Source organism: Strongylocentrotus purpuratus, unplaced genomic scaffold (genome assembly GCF_000002235.5).
Source record: "Strongylocentrotus purpuratus isolate Spur 01 unplaced genomic scaffold, Spur_5.0 spur5_scaffold_16, whole genome shotgun sequence".
Classification (NCBI taxonomy): domain Eukaryota; kingdom Metazoa; phylum Echinodermata; class Echinoidea; order Camarodonta; family Strongylocentrotidae; genus Strongylocentrotus; species Strongylocentrotus purpuratus.
Window position 1 is genome coordinate 34,146,811 of NW_022145601.1, and position 19,752 is coordinate 34,166,562.

At 36.6% G+C, this 19,752-nt stretch overlaps 1 protein-coding gene across 1 annotated transcript in view; it reads left to right on the top strand.

Annotated features, from left to right (window-relative positions):
- LOC105440183 (serine-rich adhesin for platelets-like) overlaps nt 1–19,752 on the top strand; it is a 29,020-nt gene that overhangs the window by 6,242 nt on the left and 3,026 nt on the right. Inside the window, exons 5-8 of the mRNA XM_030987552.1 lie at nt 1,134–1,323; nt 4,503–4,697; nt 5,311–5,457; nt 7,521–19,349. Of these exons, the coding sequence (XP_030843412.1) occupies nt 1,134–1,323; nt 4,503–4,697; nt 5,311–5,457; nt 7,521–19,349 (12,361 nt within the window). The remainder of the gene's footprint in view (nt 1–1,133; nt 1,324–4,502; nt 4,698–5,310; nt 5,458–7,520; nt 19,350–19,752) is intronic.

Here is a 19,752-nt window from a genome sequence, read left to right on the forward strand (position 1 = left end):
ACCGGTTTCCAAGCCTAGGACGAACAATGAAAAGCATTTCATATGACGTCATAATAAGTTTGACAAGTTTGTTCTATTTTTTTCACCTTTGTGAACATCATGTAAGAGACAATCCTCAATTAGACGTTAGCCATTTTTTGTACGTGGTTTTGACAATAAGGAATACCTGGTGGAACCTGCTACTGTCCAACTTTAACACTTTCCCAGATTTGAAAGAAGAAATTGGAAGTATGGTTCAGTGAAATCAAATACGTGGACACATAATCTTCCTTTTAATTTTGCACACATTCCACTTAGTGACGCGTCAAAGTGCAGGAACAAATATCGTTTCTTAATTCATACCTGCAAATTAAAGTAGGAGGATCTTTCGCGATGGAGCAGAATTACTTTGGATACATATTCATTTGTATGGTTTGTGTTACCCTGCCATTCACTGCGGGACAAGGTAAGTAGGTCAACTTTTTGAAGTTTAAAATGTCATTTTTTATTTTTTTCTAAGCGGGATTCCTTTTAACGAATTTGCAAACTGTCGTCCTGAATTTAAAAACAAAAACATTTAATGAACGATACTAGGCAAATTGATAACCTAACACGAATGATAATGCTAAGATCTCGTTCTCGGATATCGACATTCTGAATTGTACAAGAAAACAAAATGAGCTACCCAAAATTTGAAATACATTATTATGAAAATCTTGGTGCATCATCGGTATAAGAAGATCAAATAATCCCCTTGCTGGCCGGATATGAGGGGACCATATAATACCGAATGTGGGGGAACGAGATTGGTAATTCTAAAGAATAACATTAAAGGGCGCATATTATAATAACCTTTTAAAAGCCCCATATGCGATTGAGTGAAGCGATTAGGTGTAATTAAACGAAATTCCATTTGATGCCTTTATAAATCATTCAGAATTCGTTTAAAAAAAACATTAAACAAAAAACGAATTTTAAGCCTTAAAAAACGCAATTTATTTCATTCTGTCTTTTATAGTCATCACACATTGTCTCAATTCAATTTTCATATTTTGTTCCTGTTACTGAATAAAATAACTATTGAATGTCATTACTTACTATTTTACAACTATCCACAATTTTACCTTTCCGTTCTTGTTGTTCTTCTTACAGAGTGTGATATCAGTGGTCTTACCTTAGACCCATTGCTCTTGATTGGTGGTGTTACACCGGTGGGTCCTTATAGTGCCTTCTCACTGACCTTATTCACGTGTACGACAACATACATGTCCAATCTGCCTGAATTCAACATGTGTCAGGGGACCAATGTCTGGAGTTTTTCACCTGAGGACTACTCTTGCTCCGGTAAGGAATAATAATATTATATAAAACTACCAAATTATTACAATATAAACAACATCTGATGATTAAACCCCCAAAATAATTTATCAAACTTTCACGTATCTTGGAGGTACTACATTGGTACTCAATTTTTAACTCCTGAAAATGCGTTTAGTTTACTCTTCACCAAAGAAGTCAAAATCAATTTCTGTTCACGGTTAATAATACAAATGCATGCACATTGCTGTATATTTAGCTGCCCCTTGGTTTGGTATTGATATCATATCTCACGAACATACTGTTTGATATGTAGCTATTCTGTGTTGATAGTTTTCCATATAAAATACAGACTAAAAGTTGTTCTTTATGATTAATAATGCACATTTAAACGGAGTCTGTAGATTTAGCTCGTAATGGGGCCTACAATTCCGACTCTCATACAATTGACATCACTGACACTATTTCATTTGGTTTTGTTTTCCGACTAAAAGTACCCCAAGATCATTCATTTGGGGGAAGGCGTTTTGATTCTACTGCTATTTTTGTTAAGCAATGTTTTTTTCTTCAAACTGTACTACTTATACTAGTCATGCTTGAAGCTGCGATACATTTTTGCATGACGGCTTCCAATTCAATCAGCTGTGTTGACAACAGTTGACTGGTTTATCGATGCTCTCTTCACCAGCACAGCTAGATTCATAACAATCTGCAAAATTTGGAATACTATTAAACATGAAAACGATTCGAGTGTGTGCGTTCTGTAAAGAGGAATAAGACTATTTATATATATATATATGTGTGTTGAAGAGGTAAAATTTGAATGCCCGTGTAATACTTCCAAAACTCATATAATTTCCACAAATTAGACATGAAGATGAAATGTAAGTTAGTGAGTTCTGTGGATATAATTTAACTCTAGGCTTGATAAGTTCCCATATTATGTTTCGTGCTTTTGTCCACTATGTCTCCCAAAATAAAAGAAATATGGGTATACAAAACTGAGTAGACATTTTTAGTTAACAAATAGCTGCAAAGCATCGGTATTTGCAATTTCAAGATGCCAGGAATATTTTTTATCTCATACATGTACGATGGATTATTCAAGAGCGTGCTGAAGAATAATTGAGATCAGTTTGATTTTATAAGGCCCCTTTGCGGTTTTATAGGAACATGTTACTTTTCTTTTCAAAGTATGATTTTCGTTCGGGTATTTATATATCCTCAATATGATCAATGCTTTCAATAATGGTGATGATGATAATACTAATAATGATATTATAATTGATTTTGATATTGGTGCTTTGTAAATGGCGACGTGAAGCACTGGCGCTCAACAATAGGGACTTTTAGATACTGCACGACGAGAACGTGGACTGCCCTTTTAAGGCAATGTGACGTCCTTTTAAGGCACTGTCAGTTACGTCACATTGCCTTAAAAGGGCAGTCCACGTTCTCGTCGTGCAGAATCTAAAAGTCCCTAATAGTACCCCGTCATAGACGAGCGGTTAACTGATAACGATCGCAATAGCACCTCGGGTACCCGTAAAGACCTGGAGAGTGGCAAATGTAGGTTCATGTATTGCCAAAGATCGTTAGTAACGGGCTGGGAATCGAACCCACAATCCTTAGATTGAGAGTCAAGTAAAATATCCACTATACCACCTCACTTTATTAAACGTTCCGTAAAATTCTTAAATGGAAATCCGACCAAAATAGACAACTACTCTAAAAGAAGGCAGACGATTGAGAGAAGCTAACTAAAGAAATATGAGAGAGTCATGATTTTTTGAAAGTTGTAATCACTGTACGTATGGGCATCTCAAATTGGCTGCAACGGTAATATTGATGTGATGTAGTGCCGGACTACTTTCCCATCTGTTCCAACATATAAAATGACTAAAATTTACATTTACAATTCATGGCTCAGGAGGATCTATTCTTTTTAGAGGACCTATAATATGCTACAAATAATATATTTTGAGAAGTGCCCCAAGGAAGAAAGAATTTACGAGAAAAACAGAAATTAATGATATTTTGTACACGACAAGAGGGAAAGTTATCCACGTCCTACGTCACAATCCAATGACCGAACTTCCAATTTGAGATTGGCATAGAACTTAGTGATCGCTTATTTCAAACATTGATAACTTCTTTACTATCGGTCTGATTCATTTCAAACTTTCGACATTCTGTTTCTCTTATTGTTCCGTTTTCATTTAAATCAACTTATTGCAAGGGTTGAATTGTCCTTTAATCAGACTCACTGGTACCTCAAATGCAAATACATGCACTAGTATACAAATATTCACTGCCTTGAGAGGTTCTGGTTAAAACTATGCGCAAGAGGTGACTCCAATAGTACTATTTGCTGAGGGGCGCAGCCCCGAAGCAAATGATACTTTTGGAGTCACCGAGGCCCATAGTTTAACCAGTACCTCGAATAGAAGGCATGGTATATTTGTTTTATATCCTGCAGCAAAAATGTATTAAAAAAAAAAAAAAAATATTTTTGGAAAAAAAAATAGAACAAAAAAAATGTCAATTTTTATCTAAATAGATTTAAAATATTTTGTTTTCATTAAATTAAGATTTGAAGAAAAAAAATTGATTCAATTCAACAAAAAAAAAAAAATCACATTTTTTTTCAACTCCCAAATAGTAAGCCAAAATAGTACTCTCATATAGTACTTTCTAAAAATAGCTCAAATATTTTTGGTCATGTGACGAGCTCTCAACCAATCAGAAACCAACAAATTTTTGATGCAGGATATAAAAACTAATATTGTGCTGAGGCTCTTCCCATGCATATTTAAATGAACAAAAGCTAACCAATTAATTTCACTTGAAATATTAGACATAAGCACACTGATAAAACGTGATTTAGCAATTTGACAGCGTGGTGGAAAACCCCTTGAGAATTTTCTGAGCATCTGAGAAAAAAAAAATAGAACTATAAAAGTGCGATTAATAATTGCCATTATAAAGACATATTTTCATTTTGACAATCAATCAAATGCAATGGTCTCTGTAGCTTTCATCAAAGTATCAAGTTTGAGGAATTCGGGCTGCGAACTGAATGGAAAATAGGAAAAGTGTATATGAAATTATATAAAAGTACATGTATATCTTTTGACTCGTGTTGTAAAATGGAAAGCCATGAATTACATTTTTTATCACATATATATTCTATTCTCAAACTTCAGCACCATGCGCCCCTTACTCGTGGAGCAGTGTGACTGTAACCGTGTCCTCGGGTGAATACTTTACTAGTGAAGATGTGTATGAACACAACAGTGTCTTGGACTTTTCCTGCTCTAGTGGAGCTCTTGAAGGCACATCTTCAACCGCTTGTGAAGATGGCACATGGAGTCCTGATGCAAGTTTAGTCACTTGTAATCGTAAGTTAAATTCGTTTTTAAAACACATTAAATTATAATATATATTCTTTAATTATCATTATGAAAACCTACATAGATCGACTGAAATTTATTTGTTATCTAACAAGAACAAGAAAGCCATGTCTAACGAGTCTACACGCTATTAGGGACTTTAAGATTTGCACAACGACAACGTGGATTGCTACGATCGATGTCCTTTTAATGCACTGCCTTGAATGGATGACACACGTATCAGTCCACGCAAATCTATAAGTCCCTATTGAAGCATACTCTGTACCCTGTAAACACACAAGAGTGCTAATCTAACGAAGTGGTTGAATAACATTTGCTGGAGTTGAATCTACTCTAAAGTTATGAATGAATTACTAACTTGAGAGTAGAATTCATTATTTTGTGCTTCGAATCCTCTCTCGAAGAATTGCTCAATATGACTCCCCAAACATTTGAAATTCCCACTCTCCAGATAGTGCACGGACATTTATACGCTGGTTTTAATTCTATTTCCTTAAGAACAATGCATGCTTGTATTCATCGTACATTTCGTTTAAGAGTATCCTATATCATAGTCCTGTACCATTGTCATCCATTTTGAATGTGAATGTTATACCAACAGTTCCATGCGAATCACCAAACTTGGCTACACCTTCGGGTACTTACAACCATGGTGATGTTGCCAGCTTTACCTGTCTGTATTCTACTGATATTTACCCGGCAGTTACATGTCTGGATGGCGTATGGGATCCTACTGTCACTTGCCCAGGTAAGAATAATATTGTTCCTCTCGGGAAAGTATTTATCAGACTTTAAATCTATGGGTTACACCTTCACCCCTGAGAAAATTAAAATACAACAAAACAAAAAGTAAGTTCACGCTGAGCAAGTGATTTTAATTTCTGAACCGCAAAGTTTTGAAGGAGTGAAACTAAATGGGAGTGTGCCTGTCCCTCTTATTTAGCTGTTGTGTGAAAATCAACGATATTTGCCAAACTCATGCGTAAATGAGACAAAATGACCCATTTCAAAATTCATAAGATTAATGTCATTTCTCTAGTGCACTAAGAGACAGTCAGGAACGTCGGCCCTGTGTGTATGCATAAGACTACTTAATGAGCTCCTTACTCCTGGCTCATCTTTAATATATTATTACATGGTCCACTGAGCACAAGTTTATAAAGGAAAACATATTCAAGACTCAAATGCCACAGAAGTATTGTCATTGCTACATTTTAATTGAGAAATAGATAAATTGAACATTTTATAATCATTTGCTAACATTTAATCCATAAGTTCATGGTGTATTAAAGAATCAGAGCTATCTATCAAGTAATGTTCAGTTGCGGTTATCCAATCTTGCCGGGAAGATTGCCCAGTCCCTTACATACACACACATTAATGAATATGACTGTCTCTCAGTAGACAGAAGAAATAACTTTGATCAAATTAACTCTAAAGTGGGGGTAATTTTGACCTGATAGTTGCTACTGATTTTCACACAAAAGACACATACGTACGGCACAGCCCCATTTAGTTTAATTTATTCAAAATGTTGTGGTTAAGAAATTAAGGCGATTTTTTTTTGCAGAGAGGATCTTCTTTTGTGTGTGTAATTAATGAAAAATACCATCCAATCCCCCCAAAAGGGCCTTGGCTGGATAACGTATCCAAACAAATATTATATCATGTAGCAGTAGAGGGTGATATGAACATTAAGAGTGGACATTTCATCTATATATAATAAAAAAAAATGCCTCGCAGCACGATAAGCAACTTGAGATAATCACGAAAACTGTGTTCAGAGTCAAAATAGTGTTACATACTCTGTTGGTCATAATGGTGGAATATTTATTTTCACCCCAATTTATGGAATGATTTCGACAATGATTTATTCCTAATAGATCTAGATAATTGTATACATTCTCAGATTGAATAGAATAATAATAACTTGCAAGTGTTTGTTTTGCGTGACAGCTAAAACATGTGTGTTAATGTGTGTTAATGCCTCACAAAAGGACACTAATATAGCATATCGTTATGGTTTTGATCCTGGGGGCTCACATTAACGAGGTCATTGCTTAGCCACTGAATCATGACTGGACGCAGCGGGGGCTAGGGTATGGTGCCGCCCCCACAAATAAAAAAAGAAAAAGAAAATGCATAAATTGTTCAATCATTTATTGCATTTCCCCCCAGTCCCCAGCCCGAAAAAAAAAAAAATCCTTTGTAGAGCCATGCATTATGTTCCAAGCCATGGCAACACATAGGATTTTTTGAGGGGGGGGGGGGGATCGGGGCAAAATGTAATGAACGCTGCGTACAGTCGTGATTCAGTGGTTAAGCAATGGCCTCGTTACTGTGAGGCCCCAGGATCAAAACCGTGTCGATGTGCCATATTACTGCCCTTTTGTAAAGCATTAATCCTCATTACTGTCAGTTATGACTTAAGGACGTAGGTCCCCTAGTTGATTAGCATAGTAGCACACACATGCTTTACCAGTCACTCAAAAAACACCCACAAATTATTATTCAATAAAATCTGAGAATGTATACTAATCTCTAATTCATATTAAGAAATAAATCAGTGTCAAAATCATTCCATGAAAAGGTGTAAAAAAAATTATTCCACCTTTATGACAAACAGTGTAATATACGAATAATAAAATTGTCATCAAATAGTACTTATGAACAGAAGCGATGAGATCAAAATTGTTATTACTTCAAAAATACACCTAGCGTAAACAAACAATAATGGAAATACATTTCATATTTAAATTTTGAAAAGATAAAACCAAATGGAATATGTTTTTTTCTTCCTGCAATTAACAGACGAACTGACAACGCTGATAGCAACAACAGTATATATCACTTCAGATGCAACTACTGACATTAAAACAGAACTGATATTAGCAACAACAATTACAGATATCAATACGGAAGTTGTAACAGAACTGACAACAGAGGAAACTACATCTATATCAACTGGCTCGACTGATGTTACAACAGAGAAGAGTGGAACTACTTCCTTAGATCCAACAATGGAAACTATAATTGAGACAACATTTGTAGATTTTACTACTGAAGTTGTAACAGAACTGACTACTGAGGATGCTACATCGATATCAACTGACTCTTCTGATGTTACAACAGAGAAGGGTGGAACTACTTCCTTAGATCCAACAATGGAAACTATAATTGAGACAACATTTGTAGATTTTACTACTGAAGTTGTAACAGAACTAACTACTGAGGGAGCTACATCGATATCAATTGACTCTACTGATGTTACCACAAAGACGACTGAAACTACTTCCTTAGATCCAACAATGGAAACTGTAATAGAGACAACATTTGTAGATCTTACTACTGAGATCGTAACAGAACTTACTACTGAGGAAGCTTCATCTTTTTCAACTGGCTCTAGTGAAGTTACTACAGAGACGGCTGAAACTACTTCCTTACATCCAACAATGGAAACTATAGTGGAAACAACATTTGTGGATTCTACGACGGAAGTTGTAACAGAACTGACTACTGAGAAAGCTACATCTATATCAACTGACTCTACTGATGTTACTACAGAGACGGCTGAAACTACATCCTTAGATCCAACAATGGAAACTATCATAGAGACAACATTTGTAGATTTTACTACTGAAGTTGGAACAGAACTGACTACTGAGGAAGCTACATCTATATCGACTGACTTTACTGATGCTACTACAGAGACGGGTGAAACTACATCCTTTGATCCAACAATGGAAACTATCATAGAAACAACATTTGTAGATCTTACTACTGAAGTTGCAACAGAACCTACAGGGACGGCTGAAACTACTTCATTAGATCCAACAATGGAAACTATAATAGAGACAACATTTGTAGATTTTACTACTGAAGTTGTAACAGAACTGACTACTGAGGAAGCTTCATCTATATCGACTGACTCTACTGATGTTACTACAGAGACGGGTGAAACTACATCCTTAGATCCAACAATGGAAACTATCATAGAAACAACATTTGTAGATCTTACTACTGAAGTTGCAACAGAACCTACAGGGACGGCTGAAACTACTTCATTAGATCCAACAATGGAAACTATAATAGAGACAACATTTGTAGATTTTACTACTGAAGTTGTAACAGAACTGACTACTGAGGAAGCTTCATCTATATCGACTGACTCTACTGATGTTACTACAGAGACGGGTGAAACTACATCCTTAGATCCAACAATGGAAACTATCATAGAGACAACATTTGTAGATTTTACTACTGAAGTTGTAACAGAACTGACTACAGAGGAAGCTACATCTATATCGACTGACTCTATGGATGTAACTACAGAGACGGCTGAAACTACATCCTTAGATCCAACCATGGAAACTATAATAGAAACAACATTTGTAGATCTTACTACTGAAGTTGCAACAGAACTGACTACTGAGGAAGCTACATCTATATCAACTGACTCTTCTGATGTTACAACAGAGAAGGGTGGAACTACTTCCTTAGATCCAACAATGGAAACTATAATTGAGACAACATTTGTAGATTTTACTACTGAAGTTGTAACAGAACTAACTACTGAGGGAGCTACATCGATATCAATTGACTCTACTGATGTTACCACAAAGACGACTGAAACTACTTCCTTAGATCCAACAATGGAAACTGTAATAGAGACAACATTTGTAGATCTTACTACTGAGATCGTAACAGAACTTACTACTGAGGAAGCTTCATCTTTTTCAACTGGCTCTAGTGAAGTTACTACAGAGACGGCTGAAACTACTTCCTTACATCCAACAATGGAAACTATAGTGGAAACAACATTTGTGGATTCTACGACGGAAGTTGTAACAGAACTGACTACTGAGAAAGCTACATCTATATCAACTGACTCTACTGATGTTACTACAGAGACGGCTGAAACTACATCCTTAGATCCAACAATGGAAACTATCATAGAGACAACATTTGTAGATTTTACTACTGAAGTTGGAACAGAACTGACTACTGAGGAAGCTACATCTATATCGACTGACTTTACTGATGCTACTACAGAGACGGGTGAAACTACATCCTTTGATCCAACAATGGAAACTATCATAGAAACAACATTTGTAGATCTTACTACTGAAGTTGCAACAGAACCTACAGGGACGGCTGAAACTACTTCATTAGATCCAACAATGGAAACTATAATAGAGACAACATTTGTAGATTTTACTACTGAAGTTGTAACAGAACTGACTACTGAGGAAGCTTCATCTATATCGACTGACTCTACTGATGTTACTACAGAGACGGGTGAAACTACATCCTTAGATCCAACAATGGAAACTATCATAGAAACAACATTTGTAGATCTTACTACTGAAGTTGCAACAGAACCTACAGGGACGGCTGAAACTACTTCATTAGATCCAACAATGGAAACTATAATAGAGACAACATTTGTAGATTTTACTACTGAAGTTGTAACAGAACTGACTACTGAGGAAGCTTCATCTATATCGACTGACTCTACTGATGTTACTACAGAGACGGGTGAAACTACATCCTTAGATCCAACAATGGAAACTATCATAGAGACAACATTTGTAGATTTTACTACTGAAGTTGTAACAGAACTGACTACAGAGGAAGCTACATCTATATCGACTGACTCTATGGATGTAACTACAGAGACGGCTGAAACTACATCCTTAGATCCAACCATGGAAACTATAATAGAAACAACATTTGTAGATCTTACTACTGAAGTTGCAACAGAACTGACTACTGAGGAAGCTACATCTATATCAACTGACTCTACTGATGCTACTACAAAGACGGGGGAAACTACTTCCTTAGATCCAAAAATGGAAACTTTAATAGAGACAACATTTGTAGATTTAACTACTGAGGTTGTAACAGAACTTACTACTGAGGAAGCTTCATCTTTATCAACTGACTCTACTGATGTTACTACAGAGACGGCTGAAACTACTTCCTTAGATCCAACAATGGAAACTATCATAGAGACAACATTTGTAGATTTTACTACTGAAGTTGTAACACAACTGACTACTGAGAAAGCTACATCGATATCAACTGACTCTACTGATGTTACCACAGAGACGGCTGAAACTACTTTCTTAGATCCAACAATGGAAACTATAATAGAGACAACATTTGTAGATTTTACTACTGAAGTCGTATCAGAACTGACTACTGAGGAAGCTACATCAATATCAACTGACTCTACTGATGTTACTACAGAGACGGCTGAAACTACTTCCTTAGATCCAACAATGGAAACTATCATAGAGACAACATTTGTAGATTTTACTACTGAAGTTGCAACAGAACTGACTACTGAGAAAGCTACATCTATATCAACTTTCTCTACTGATATTACTACAGAGACAGCTGAAACTACTTCCTTAGATCTAACAATGGAAACTATCATAGAGACAACATTTGTAGATTTTACTACTGAGGTCGTAACAGAACTTACTACTGAGGAAGCTACATCTTTATCAACTGGCTCTACTGATGCTTCTACAGAGACGGGTGAAACTACATCCTTAGATCCAACAATGGAAACTATTGTAGAGACAACATTTGTAGATTTTACTACTGAGGTCGTAACAGAACTTACTACTGAGGAAGCTTCATCTTTATCAACTGGCTCTACTGATATTACTACAGAGACGGCTAAAACTACTTCCTTAGATCCAACCATGGAAACTATAATAGAGACAACATTTGTAGATCTTACTACTGAAGTTGCAACAAAACTGACTACTGAGGAAGCTTCATCTTTATCAACTGGCTCTACTGATGTTACTACAGAGACGGCTGAAACTGCATCCTTAGATCTAACAATGGAAACTATCATAGAGACAACATTTGTAGATTTAACTACTGAGGTCGTAACAGAACTTACTACTGAGGAAGCTTCATCTATATCAACTGGCTCTACTGATGCTACTACAGAGACGGGTGAAACTACTTCCTTAGATCCAACCATGGAAATTATAATAGAGACAACATTTGTAGATCTTACTACTGAAGTTGCAACAGAACTGACTACTGAGGAAGCTACATCTATATCAACTGACTCTACTGATGCTACTACAAAGACGGGGGAAACTACTTCCTTAGATCCAAAAATGGAAACTTTAATAGAGACAACATTTGTAGATTTAACTACTGAAGTTCTAGCACAACTGACTACTGAGGAAGCTACATCGATATCAACTGACTCTACTGATGTTACTACAGAGACGGCTGAAACTACATCCTTAGATCCAACAACGGAAACTATAATAGACACAACATTTGTAGATTTTACTACTGAAGTTCTAGCACAACTGACTACTGAGGAAGCTTCATCTTTTTCAACTGGCTCTACTGATGTTACTACGGAGACGACTGAAACTACTTCATTAGATCTAACAATGAAAACTATAATAGAGACAACATTTGTAGATTTTACTACTGAAGTCGTATCAGAACTGACTACTGAGGAAGATACATCCATATTAACTGACTCTACTGATGTAACTACAGAGACGGCTGAAACTACTTCCTTAGATCCAACCATGGAAACTATAATAGAGACAACATTTGTAGATTTTACTACTGAGGTCGTAACACAACTTACTACTGAGGAAGCTTCATCTATTTCAACTGGCTCTAGTGATGTTACTACAGAGACGGGTGAAACTACATCCTTAGATCTAACAATGGAAACTATCATAGAGACAACATTTGTAGATTTAACTACTGAGGTCGTAACAGAACTTACTACTGATGAAGCTTCATCTTTATTAACTGGCTCTAGTGATGTTACTACAGAGACGGCTGAAACTACTTCCTTAGATCCAACCATGGAAACTATAGTGGAAATAACATTTGTAGATTCTACGACGGAAGTTGTAACAGAACTGACTACTGAGAAAGCTACATCTATATCAACTGGCTCTACTGATGTTACTACAGAGACGGCTGAAACTACTTCCTTAGATCCAACAATGGAAACTATAATAGAGACAACATTTGTAGATCTTACTACTGAAGTTGCAACAGAACTGACTACTGAGAAAGCTACATCTATATCAACTGACTCTACTGATGTTACTACAGAGACGGCTGAAACTACTTCCTTAGATCCAACAATGGAAACTATCATAGAGACAACATTTGTAGATTTTACTACTGAAGTTGTAACACAACTGACTACTGAGAAAGCTACATCGATATCAACTGACTCTACTGATGTTACCACAGAGACGGCTGAAACTACTTTCTTAGATCCAACAATGGAAACTATAATAGAGACAACATTTGTAGATTTTACTACTGAAGTCGTATCAGAACTGACTACTGAGGAAGCTACATCAATATCAACTGACTCTACTGATGTTACTTCAGAGACGGCTGAAACTACTTCCTTAGATCCAACAATGGAAACTATCATAGAGACAACATTTGTAGATTTTACTACTGAAGTTGCAACAGAACTGACTACTGAGAAAGCTACATCTATATCAACTTTCTCTACTGATATTACTACAGAGACAGCTGAAACTACTTCCTTAGATCTAACAATGGAAACTATCATAGAGACAACATTTGTAGATTTTACTACTGAGGTCGTAACAGAACTTACTACTGAGGAAGCTACATCTTTATCAACTGGCTCTACTGATGCTTCTACAGAGACGGGTGAAACTACATCCTTAGATCCAACAATGGAAACTATTGTAGAGACAACATTTGTAGATTTTACTACTGAGGTCGTAACAGAACTTACTACTGAGGAAGCTTCATCTTTATCAACTGGCTCTACTGATATTACTACAGAGACGGCTGAAACTACTTCCTTAGATCCAACCATGGAAACTATAATAGAGACAATATTTGTAGATCTTACTACTGAAGTTGCAACAAAACTGACTACTGAGGAAGCTTCATCTTTATCAACTGGCTCTACTGATGTTACTACAGAGACGGCTGAAACTGCATCCTTAGATCTAACAATGGAAACTATCATAGAGACAACATTTGTAGATTTAACTACTGAGGTCGTAACAGAACTTACTACTGAGGAAGCTTCATCTATATCAACTGGCTCTACTGATGCTACTACAGAGACGGGTGAAACTACTTCCTTAGATCCAACCATGGAAACTATAATAGAGACAACATTTGTAGATTTTACTACTGAGGTCGTAACAGAACTTACTACTGAGGAAGCTCCATCTTTTTCAACTGGCTCTAGTGATGTTACTACAGAGACGGGTGAAACTACATCCTTAGATCTAACAATGGAAACTATCAAAGAGACAACATTTGTAGATTTAACTACTGAGCTGGTAACAGAAATTACTACTGATGAAGCTTCATCTTTATTAACTGGCTCTAGTGATGTTACTACAGAGACGGCTGAAACTACTTCCTTAGATCCAACCATGGAAACTATAGTGGAAACAACATTTGTAGATTCTACGACGGAAGTTGTAACAGAACTGACTACTGAGAAAGCTACATCTATATCAACTGACTCTACTGATGTTACTACAGAGACGGGTGAAACTACATCCTTAGATCTAACAATGGAAACTATCATAGAGACAACATTTTTAGATTTAACTACTGAGGTCGTAACAGAACTTACAACTGAGGAAGCTTCATCTTTATCAACTGGCTCTACTGATGTTACTACAGAGACGGCTGAAACTACTTCCTTAGATCCAACAATGGAAACTATCATAGAGACAACATTTGTAGATTTTACTACTGAAGTTGTAACACAACTGACTACTGAGAAAGCTACATCGATATCAACTGACTCTACTGATGTTACCACAGAGACGGCTGAAACTACTTTCTTAGATCCAACAATGGAAACTATAATAGAGACAACATTTGTAGATTTTACTACTGAAGTCGTATCAGAACTGACTACTGAGGAAGCTACATCAATATCAACTTTCTCTACTGATGTTACTACAGAGACAGCTGAAACTACTTCCTTAGATCTAACAATGGAAACTATCATAGAGACAACATTTGTAGATTTTACTACTGAGGTCGTAACAGAACTTACTACTGAGGAAGCTACATCTTTATCAACTGGCTCTACTGATGCTACTACAGAGACGGGTGAAACTACATCCTTAGATCCAACAATGGAAACTATTGTAGAGACAACATTTGTAGATTTTACTACTGAGGTCGTAACAGAACTTACTACTGAGGAAGCTTCATCTTTATCAACTGGCTCTACTGATGTTACTACAGAGACGGCTGAAACTACTTCCTTAGATCCAACCATGGAAACTATAATAGAGACAACATTTGTAGATCTTACTACTGAAGTTGCAACAGACCTGACTACTGAGGAAGCTACATCTATATCAACTGACTCTACTGATGCTACTACAGAGACGGCTGAAACTACTTCCTTAGATCCAACAATGGAAACTATAATAGAGACAACATTTGTAGATTTTACTACTGAAGTTGTAACAGAACTTACTACTGAGGAAGCTTCATCTTTATCAACTGGCTCTACTGATGTTACTACAGAGACGGCTGAAACTACATCGTTATATCCAACAATGGAAACTATCATAGAGACAACATTTGTAGATTTTACTACTGAAGTTGTAACAGAAACTACTACTGAGGAAGCTTCATCTTTATCAACTGGTTCTACTGATGTTACTACAGAGACGGGTGAAACAACATCCTTAGATCCAACAATGGAAACTATAATAGAGACAACATTTGTAGATTTTACTACTGAAGTTGTAACACAACTGACTACTGAGGAAGCTACATCGATATCAACTGACTCTACTGATGTTACTACAGATACGGGTGAAACTACTTCCTTAGATCCAACAATGGAAACTATAATAGAGACAACATTTGTAGATTTTACTACTGAAGTCGTATCAGAACTGACTACTGAGGAAGCTACATCTATATCAACTTTCTCTACTGATGTTACTACACAGACGGGTGAAACTACTTCATTAGATCCAACAATGGAAACTGTAATAGAGACAACATTTGTAGATCTTACTACTAAAGCTGTAACACAACTGACTACTGTGGAAGCTACATCTATATCAACTGACTCTACTGATGTTACTACAGAGACGGCTGAAAATACTTCCTTAGATCCAACAATGGAAACTATAATAGAGACAACATTTGTAGATCTTACTACTGAAGTTGCAACAGAACTGACTTCTGAGGAAGCTACATCGATATCAACTGACTCTACTGATTATACTACAGAGACGGGTGAAAGTACATCCTTAGATCCAACAATGGAAACTATCATGGACAAAACATTTGTAGATTTTACTACTGAGGTCGTAACAGAACTTACAACTGAGGAAGCTTCATCTTTTTCAACTGGCTCTACTGATGTTACTACAGAAACGGCTGAAACTACTTTCTTAGATCCAACAATGGAAACTATAATAGAGACAACATTTGTAGATTTTTCTACTGAAGTCGTATCAGAACTGACTACTGAGGAAGCTACATCCATATCAACTGACTCTACTGATGTTACTACAGAGACAGCTGAAACTACTTCCTTAGATCTCACAATGGAAACTATCATAGAGACAACATTTGTAGATCTTACTACTGAAGTTGTTACACAACTGACTACTGAGGAAGCTACATCGATATCAACTGACTCTACTGATGTTACTACAGAGACGGCTGAAACTACTTCATTAGATCCAACAATGGAAACTATAATAGAGACAACATTTGTAGATTTTACTACTGAGGTCGTAACAGAACTTACTACTGAGGAAGCTTCATCTTTATCAACTGACTCTACTGATGTTACTACAGAGACGGCTGAAACTACTTCCTTAGATCCAACAATGGAAACTATAATAGAGACAACATTTGTAGATTTTACTACTGAGGTCGTAACCGAACTTACTACTGAGGAAGCTTCATCTTTATCAACTTTCTCTACTGATGTTACTACAGAGACGGCTGAAACTACTTCCTTAGATCCAACCATGGAAACTATAATAGAGACAACATTTGTAGATCTAACTACTGAAGTTGCAACAGAACTGACTACTGAGGAAGCTACATCTATATCAACTGACTCTACTGATGCTACTACAGATACGGGTGAAACTACTTCCTTAGATCTAACAATGGAAACTTTAATAGAGACAACATTTGTAGATTTTACTACTGAAGTTGTAACAGAACTTACTACTGAGGAAGCTTCATCTTTATCAACTGGCTCTACTGATGTTACTACAGAGACGGGTGAAACTACATCCTTAGATCCAACCATGGAAACTATAATAGAGACAACATTTGTAGATCTTACTACTGAAGTTGTAACACAACTGACTACTGTGGAAGCTATATCTATATCAACTGACACTACTGATGTTACTACAGAGACGGCTGAAACTACTTCCTTAGATCCAACAATGGAAACTATAATAGAGACAACATTTGTAGATCTTACTACTGAAGTTGTAACACAACTGACTACTGTGGAAGCTACATCGATATCAACTGACTCTACTGATTATACTACAGAGACGGGTGAAACTACATCCTTAGATCCAACAATGGAAACTATCATAGAGACAACATTTGTAGATTTTACTACTGAGGTTGTAACACAACTGACTACTGAGGAAGCTACATCGATATCAACTGACTCTACTGATGTTACTACAGAGACGGGTGAAACTACATCCTTAGATCCAACAATGGAAACTATAATAGAGACAACATTTGTAGATTTTACTACTGAGGTCGTAACAAAACTGACTACTGAGAAAGCTACATCGATATCAACTGACTCTACTGATTATACTACAGAGACGGGTGATACTACTTCATTAGATCCAACAATGGAAACTATAATAGAGACAACATTTGTAGATTTTACTCCTGAGGTCGTAACAGAACTTACTACTGAGGAAGCTTCATCTTTTTCAACTGGCTCTACTGATGTTACTACAGAGACGGCTGAAACTACTTCATTAGATCCAACAATGGAAACTGTAATAGAGACAACATTTGTAGATCTTACTACTGAAGTTGTAACACAACTGACTACTGTGGAAGCTACATCTATATCAACTGACTCTACTGATGTTACTACAGAGACGGCTGAAACAACATCCTTAGATCCAACAATGGAAACTATAGTGGAAACAACATTTGTAGATTCTACGACGGAAGTTGTAACAGAACTGACTACTGTGGAAGCTACATCTATATCAACTGACTCTACTGATGTTACTACAGAGACGGCTGAAACTACTTCATTAGATCCAACAATGGAAACTATAATAGAGACAACATTTGTAGATCTTACTACTGAGGTTGTAACAGAACTGACTACTGAGGAAGCTACATCGATATTAACTGACTCTACTGATGTTACTACAGAGACTGGTGAAACTACTTCCTTAGATCCCACAATGGAAACTATAATAGAGACAACATTTGCAGATTTTACTACTGAAGTTGTAACAGAACTGACTACTGAGGAAGCTACATCCATATCAACTGACTCTACTGATGTTACTACAGAGACGGCTGAAACTACTTTCTTAGATCCAACAATGGAAACTGTAATAGAGACAACATTTGTAGTTTTTACTACTGAAGTTGTAACAGAACTGACTACAGAGGAAGCTACATCTATATCAACTGACTCTACTGATGTTACTACAGAGACGGGTGAAACTACTTCCTTAGATCCCACAATGGAAACTATATTGAAAACAACATTTGTAGATTCTACTATGATGACAACAACCTCAAGCACAACGGAAACGACGATTGAAACAACCGATGGAACCACAGAACCGACGATCGATAGAACCCAAGTGACCACAGAAACGACGATTGAAACGACCGAAGAAACCACAGAACTGACGATCGATAGAACCCAAGTGACCACAGAAACGACGATTGAAACAACCGAAGGAACCACAGAACCGACGATCGATAGAACCCAAGTGACCACAGAAACGACGATTGAAACAACTGATGGAACCACAGAACCGACGATTGATAGAACCCAAGTGACCACAGAAACGACGATAGCATCAACACAGGACACCACAGAACCTACGATCGATAGAACCCAAGTGACCACAGAAACGACGATAGCATCAACACAGGACACCACAGAACCTACGATCGATAGAACCCAAGTGACCACAGAAACGACGATAGCATTAACACAGGAAACCACAGAACCTACGATCGATAGAACCCAAGTGACCACAGAAACGACGATAGCATCAACACAGGACACCACAGAACCTATGATCGATAGAACCCAAGTGACCACAGAAAAGACGATAGCATTTACACAGGACACCACAGAACCAACGATCGATAGAACCCAAGTGACCACAGAAACGACGATAGCATCAACACAGGACACCACAGAACCTACGATCGATAGAACCCAAGTGACCACAGAAACGACGGCTCGAATAACGTATAGGACCAAAGAAACGACGAATGCTACAACCCAAGCTCCTTTGTCAGATCTAACGACCCAGGCAACAGTTGGGACAACCAAAGCAACTACTGACACGACGATTGCTACAACCCAAGGAAGTAAGATTAAAAAATATAAATTGATAAGCCTAGATTGTTTGAATAGTTGATCGGCTTTTTTTGATTGAGCCGGATATGAATATAATCAAATTCTTCCTTTCAATTTCAAATTCAACCTTCTTAAATATTTATCACTCTATATTGAAAAAAAGATGATTTAAATTTCCACACAAAACGATTATATTAAATGATATTTCAATATTTTTACAGCGCATAATGAACATTTAAACTTTTTTTTATGTTTCGTGTAATCAAAATCTGACACATTTAACTTTATACAAAATAAGGGTATGAAGTGCAATTGTTGCATTTTACTACATAAATAGTGGACAAAGCACGTTATAATTTATTTGACGTATATATATTAATCTGGTGGCTTCATGGTTTAAGTATAAATTTCCTT